The 7,500-nt window shown below is 35.6% G+C and overlaps 1 protein-coding gene across 4 annotated transcripts in view; it reads right to left on the bottom strand.

Annotated features, from left to right (window-relative positions):
• Positions 1–7,500, bottom strand: part of LOC119571426 (acetyl-CoA carboxylase-like) — a 45,368-nt gene that overhangs the window by 107 nt on the left and 37,761 nt on the right. For all 4 annotated transcript variants that reach the window (XM_037918746.1, XM_037918734.1, XM_037918750.1 and 1 more), the window contains 2 exons: positions 3,537–3,710; positions 1–2,113 (listed from right to left, as the gene is read on the bottom strand). The exon at positions 1–2,113 is cut by the window's left edge and continues 107 nt beyond it. In XM_037918746.1, the coding sequence (XP_037774674.1) occupies positions 1,955–2,113; positions 3,537–3,710 (333 nt within the window). In that variant the 3' untranslated portion in view covers positions 1–1,954. The remainder of the gene's footprint in view (positions 2,114–3,536; positions 3,711–7,500) is intronic.

Below are 7,500 nucleotides of genomic sequence, written 5' to 3'. Positions count from 1 at the left end.
CATATCATTCATAAAATAATGTCTGATGTTCTTCACAGAATATTTACAACTTTGTCTAGTACTAATGCATCCAAGTTATATAAGAAGTACATAATAGAAAAATAACAAAATAAAGACAATAAGAACGAATTCTAAGAGTATATCTTGAACTTTGTGACATTATTTTTGGTAGCTACCATAGAAGAAAAGACACTTAAGTCAATATATTCCTATCTTTTAAATAAACTCCCTGAATAATGTTGGCTATGTATTCATTCAAATAGCAAACGTGGTAACCAGCCTTTAACTGAACCCAACTAGTCTATTATGCATGCAGAAGAGCACTGTGCTCCGTTACTGGTCAAAATAGAAAAACTTAAGTGATACATAAACACAAAGCCTAGTGGGATATTATATCTCTACCAATTTGTAAAAAGTCAAGTCACAATGGGGTATCATAATAACAAACATTTTCTTCCTAATGAGCATAAAAAAGAATATTACCTCTAAAATATGTGTTAAATGAATGGACAGGAGACCAATTCCTGATTTTAATCCTGTAATAATAATTCAACTGTTATCTTTTAACACTTTAACTATGACTGTCTACAGAACTTCAGTCTTATCACCTTGGACTTCTTTTTATAACTCTCAAAATTTTATCACTTAACAAAAACAGCTGTAAAACAAAATTAAATTCTTAGAAAATAGCAATAAATTTCAGCCATAGCAAAAGAGTAAAACAACATCTGATCAATAATTACAAAAAAAAAATTAATATTAATACTGAATAAAAGATTTATGAAAGTAAAAATCATAACTTTGTTCAATATTCATCATTTGGGAGAATCAATGGCTTTGATATTATTTTCTTTTCTTCTTTCAGTTGAATGGAAAAATCAAACCACAACAATATGCTGTGTAGGTTATCATCTTTGTCTTTGTGATTTTTTTATGCACCAATTATTCTATGAAACTTACAACTGTGGCCTTGACATCCAAATATTAGTAAACTGCTATCACTCTGACACAACAATTTCTCTTGCCTCGGATTTCAGGCCGTGCTTCTGGTATTCAATAGAACCTCCAACTCCAAACATGAAACTACCAAAATTATAAGGTTGGAGGTGGGGTTGGGCTAAACATTCAGCCAGAAGTCAAAAGGCAACAAACCATATCCTGCACACACTCTCTCCTACAAGTCCACAAAATCCATCACTGCCAAAACTGAACAACATCCCCTGGCCAGTACTGTTCAACAGAAGAGGGCTACATGCATGTTCAAATATGTTAATAAGTATTAGGTAATCTACATTTTATATCTGATTACATAATGGGGATCTCTTGCATAGAAAGAGAAGATTAATCTGAAGGATTTCAATATTACAGTACCTTTTACAACCATACATATTTTTATTATCTTTATTGGAAAGAATAGGGATTTTAAAAGGGATTTCTTTTACAATACAAGATGTAAATGTCTTTCACAAAGAGAAAAGTATAGTTAGTCTACCATTATCTAATAATTATGCTACTTGAAAGGGAATTTCTCTATTTCACAAACATAGAACCATATTAGCTCTTATTTATATCAAATATATTTTTTATACAGCTTTATCAACTCTACTAGTGAAAAAAGATCTGCAGTATGTTACCAATAGCAAATAACAATATACTTTCCCTTGACAGTCTCCCTATGATAATCTTGTTTCTTCCTATGAATTTGTCTAAAAATACATCTTATTTTGAAAAGTATATGGCTGATTCCCTTCTTCTGTAAATACTCATTAAAAATATCTACATGTTCATCTATCTTTTTAATCATTCAAAAGACCTCATATGATCTTCAGCTATAATAACTCTTCTTTTAGTGTGGATTCTGGTAATGGCAGCTAGGAAGGGCCTGCACACTGAGTCGGTGTGACCAGGGGTGGATGTGGCCAGTAGTACATGATTACTACCGCCACAACAAGTGTCAGTTGGAGTTCTCTTGAGGGTCAGGTGTGGTGACTGGCTCAGCCTGCTGGCTAATTAGGTCCATATTGGTCAGTGCCTTCATGGTCTCAGCACGCTGGGCTGGCGACATGCGTCTGATGATGTGCACAATGGTGTCCATGGCTATTTCAGGGAACTCCTGAAAATTCCAAGAAGAATGCAAGATTATTCTCCAACATCAATATAAATAAAGGCAAAAAATTATAAAACAATGTTAAGTAGTTACATGAGAGTAAGATGACAGCAACCATTTCTTATTAAGCCTTTAAAAGCAGTCACTGACTACTGCTGTTCAGCTAGCACTATGTGGTGGTCAATTTATACACACATGTAAAAAAAAATTTGGCCTTGTACTATGATTAGAAAACACCACTTCCATAATAGTGGCATTTTTGTATTTAGCAGCAGAATTATGTATCCTTCAGAGTATGAAAGAACACTTTCTTTAATACATTCTGTAGAAAGGTGGCATATAAAATAAAATTTAGCTATGAAAAAAAAAATAATAATAATAAGAATGAAAAGTGAATTCATGCATCTTTATCCACTTGAAATGAAAATGGAGCACCCTAGTTCCTTTGAGAATTTTCTTTTCTGATCCCATTTTGATACTTTAGACTGGGTCCTGGCATCCTAGACCAGACACTCTTTAAAAGGGGATGATGATAAAGGGGATGATGATGATGATGATGATGATGATGATGATGATGATGATGATGATGATGATGATGATGATGATGATGATGATGATGATGATGATGATATTGGCAATAATAATAGGAATGATGAAATAATAATGATGATAATAATGATAATGATAATTATATTAATAATAACAATAATAACATTAATAATAATAATAATGATATTTATGGAGATGGAGATTATGGAGATGATGAAGATGAGGGAGATGGAGATGGAGATGGAGATGGAGATGATGGAGATAGAGATGATGGAGATGGAGATGATGGAGATAGAGATGGAGATGAGGGAGATAGAGATGGATATGATGGAGATAGAGATGATGGAGATGGAGATAGAGATGGAGATGAGGGAGATAGAGATGGAGATGATGGAGATGGAGATGATGGAGATGGAGATAGAGATGGAGATGGAGATAGAGATGGAGATGAGGGAGATGGAGATGAGGGAGATGGAGATGATGGAGATGGAGATGATGGAGATGGAGATGATGGAGATGGAGATGATGGAGATGGAGATAGAGATGGAGATGGAGATGAGGAGATGGAGATGAGGGAGATGGAGATGATGGAGATAGAGATAGAGATGGAGATAGAGATGGAGATGAGGGAGATGGAGATGAGGGAGATGGAGATGATGGAGATGATGGAGATGGAGATGATGGAGATGAAGATAAAGATGATGATTGATGATGATCAACAATATGATGATGATAAACAATAACAACAGTAATAATACTAATAATAAGTGATGACAACAATACCATTATATTGATAACAATAATAATGATAATAACAATAAAAACAATAACAAGAAGCAGAGAACTAATACTGACACAGACGAGAAAGTCCCATTCTCACCTTCATGACGTCCTTGACCCTGGAGATGGCCGCATCCCTCTTCATGAGCTGCAGATTCTCCAGCAGGTACGTGGAGCAACCCTCGCTGGCGGGGGGGGTGCCGGCGGGAGAGGCACCCTCCATCTGCCGGTCCACCCACTCGGCCACCGCCTTGTCGCTGTCCCACAGGTAGCTCTTCGGGGGCAGAGAAACATCATTTAGACACGCATTGTAGATCAACGGTAAAGATATAGCTTATCAAAAACATCACTGCATTTTCATCTAGTATGCAGTGAAAGATTAAAAAAGAAAGGACTACATAATATTAGCCTTTTAACTTATCTTGTCTCACACAGGGGAATAATCATATAAACATTATCTGCTAACAATGTAATGCTATCCAGCTGACAGTGCATGTGGTTGTGTGTGTGTGTGTGTGTGTGTGTGTGTGTGTGTGTGTGTGTGTGTGTGTGTGTGTGTGTGTGTGTGTGTGTGTGTGTGTGTGTGTGTGTGTGTGTGTGTGTGTGTGTGTGTGTGTGTGTGTGTGAGTGAGTGAGTGAGTGAGTGAATGAATGAGTATGTGTGAGTGTTTGTGCGTGTGTGTGCACACATACATGCACACACATCCACATGCACATCCACATGCACATGTGTGTGTGTGTGTGTGTGTGTGTGTGTGTGTGTGTGTGTGTGTGTGTGTGTGTGTGTGTGTGTGTGTGTGTGTGTGTGTGTGTGTGTGTGTCTGTGTGTGTGTGTGCACACGTGCCTGTGTGTGTGTGTGTGTGTGTGTGTGTGTGTGTGTGTGTGTGTGTGTGTGTGTTGTGTGTATGTGTGTGTATGTGTGTGTATGTGTGTGCTTGCATGTGTGCATATCTGTGCATATGTGTGTGTGTGGATGTGTGTGCATGCATCTGTGCATATATATATATATATATATATATATATATATATATATATATATATATATATATATATGTGTGTGTGTGTGTGTGTGTGTGTGTGTGCGTGCGTGTGTGTGTGCGTGTATGTATGTGTATGTGTGTGTATGTGTGTTCATGTGTGTGCATGTGTGTGCATGTGTGTGCATGTGTGTGCATGTGTGTGTGTGTGCATGTGTGTGTATGTGTGCATTTTTGTGTGTGCATTTGTGTGTGCATTTGTGTGTGCATTTGTGTGTGTGCATTTGTGTGTGTGCATGTGTGTGTGCATGTGTGTGTGTGTGCATGCACGTGTGTATGGTGTCTATCTGTGGATTGTCATTGCATGAAAAACAAAAAATATAATAAAGATAATGAGTATCATGATGATGATGATGATGGTGATAATAGTAAACCATAAAAATAGTATTAATCATATTTCAGTGATGAAATATTATGAAAGAAAAAAAAAATTAAACTAAAATGATATTATCAATATTACTACAATACTAAAAACCATGGAAGGGATGCAGTTCTGTTCCATTTATGTGTATTGTTCTCTACAAAGAACTAATATATATATATACCATATATGTAAATCAGACCTCTTTGTCACAATTTCAATTTCATATATATATATATATATATATATATATATATATATATATATATATATATATATATTATATATATATAATATATATATTATAAATAAATATATATATATATATATATATATATATATATATATATGTATATATATATATAAATGCACATATAAATACACATACAAACATTGTTTGTGCGTGTGTGTGTGTGTACCTATGTATGTGCATGTGTGTGTGTATCTGTGTATGTGCATGTGTGTGTGTGCACACATACATGCACACACATCCACATGCACATCCACATGCACATGTGTGTGTGTGTGTGTGTGTGTGTGTGTGTGTGTGTGTGTGTGTGTGTGTGTGTGTGTGTGTGTGTGTGTGTGTGTGTGTGTGTGTGTGTGTGTGTGTGTGTTACTTTACTTTTAAAGAAGCAACTTATTGCAATTTTCTTGATTATGGTAAGCATTCACATTATTTAAAATGTATGTATATTCATTCTAATTTGTTGTTGTTTAACATTTACTGTTATTATCCATTTAAGGAAATTATATTGTGGCCTGTGTCACACAGTTCCATACGAACATTCTTATGCTCAAGCATATTCTAATGAATTTCATGTAATTTCATGTAAGAATGGAAATGAAAATGTCAGTAGTTTGCTGGTAACTCCTTGAAGATATCTGATATCATACCAATATTAACCAAATAAGCAATGAAGAGAATATAACCATTTAAGTCTGTATGTTAACAACCAGTCCAAAACAAAATTCTGAGCACATTTCAATAACTACCATGAGTGGTGGAGGAGGGTTAAAGGAAGCAAATGCGCGCTGGACCCGAGTTGGAACAAGGATGGCAACCAGCGAGAGCAGTAACCAAAGGAGCCATCTAAATACGGCCAGAATGTTTGGTGCAAACTGTGGTATGGATGTTGTCTGCCGTAATATCTGCAAGTTCAACATTTTGCCTGTTGCTTCCCTTTTCTATATTATTTTTGGTTATTGTTGTTGTTGCTTTCTGTTTTATATTTCAGTTTGCATTTGTATGTCAGTATGAGATATCAGGGCATCAAAAGACCTTGCCAGATTCTTGAAAACCTGAGCAAATATTTAGAAAACTAAAACATATATAAGTCTATAGGCCTGGTTTACATAAAACCAAACACTTTGCCAATATCAAATAAGAAGAATGACATAGACAGACATATATTGGTAGTTAAGGAAGCCTGAACCAGAGAGAAGAGAAAATAGAAAAGAATCCAAAGTCAGTATACTGAATGTACAAGAACTATGTAAATTTATCAAACAAAATATTTTTCATGCATGTGCTCTCATTCCTTAATGGATTTTCTAATTATTTCCTTTTTATTAACTTTTCAAGGAAAAATATCTTTAGGTATTTTCTTCATTCATAACTCAACTTGAGCAGTAACTGAGCAAGGCACCTATGACTTTTGCCTCCTGTAAACTGTTATCAAACTTAGCTTCCCATATGACTCAACACTGAATGAAACATTAATCACAGACCTAAGCACTGCCCCACAAATTATCCAAATGTTATTATTACTTTTTCCTATTTTCATTTTCATCTAAACTAAAAATCTTAATCTTTTCCTTAGCAAACATTCAAAATTTCATTGTATATGTATATGTATATGTATATATGTATATATGTATATATGTATATATGTATATATGTATATGTATATATATATATATATATATATATATATATATATATATATATATTATATACATACATGTGTATATATATATATATAAATATATAAATAAAAGTGTGTGTGTGTGTGTGTGTGTGTGTGTGTGTGTGTGTGTGTGTGTGTGTGTGTGTGTGTGTGTGGTGTGTGTGTGTGTGTGTGTGTGTGTGTGTGTGTGTGTGTGTGTGTGTGTGTGTGTCTATGTGTGTGTCTGTGTGTGTCTGTGTGTGTCTTGTGTGTGGTGTGGTGTGTGTGTGTGGTGTGTGTGTGGTGTGTGTGTGGTGTGTGTGTCGGTGCGTGTGTGTGTGTGTCTGTGTGTGTGTGTTGTGTGTGTTGTGTGTTGTGTGTGTGTGTGTGTGTGTGTGGTGGTGTGTGTGGTGTGTGGTGTGTGTGTGTGTGTGGTGTGTAAAAGTGTGTGGTGTAAGTGTGTGTGTAAAAGTGTGTGTGTTGTGTGTAGTGTGTAAAAGTGTGTGTTGTGTGTAAAGTGGTGTGTGTGTGTAAAGTGTGTGTGTGTAAAAGTGTGTGTGTGTGGGGAAATGTGTGTGTGTAAAGTGTGTGTGTGTAAAGTGTGTGTGTGTAAGTGTGTGTGTGTAGTGTGTGTGTAAGTGTGGTGTGTGTAAATGTGTGTGTGTGAAATGTGTGTTGTGGTGTGTAAAGTGTGTGTGTGTAAAAGTGTGTGTGTGTGTAAAAGTGTGTGTGTGTAAAAGTGTGTGTGTGTAAAAGTGTGTGTGTGTAAAAGTGTG

The sequence above is a fragment of the Penaeus monodon genome, chromosome 4, assembly GCF_015228065.2.
Source record: "Penaeus monodon isolate SGIC_2016 chromosome 4, NSTDA_Pmon_1, whole genome shotgun sequence".
In the NCBI taxonomy this organism is placed as follows: Eukaryota; Metazoa; Arthropoda; class Malacostraca; order Decapoda; family Penaeidae; genus Penaeus; species Penaeus monodon.
Note: the sequence above shows the minus strand (reverse complement) of the source record. Positions and strands in the feature narration are given on the sequence as shown.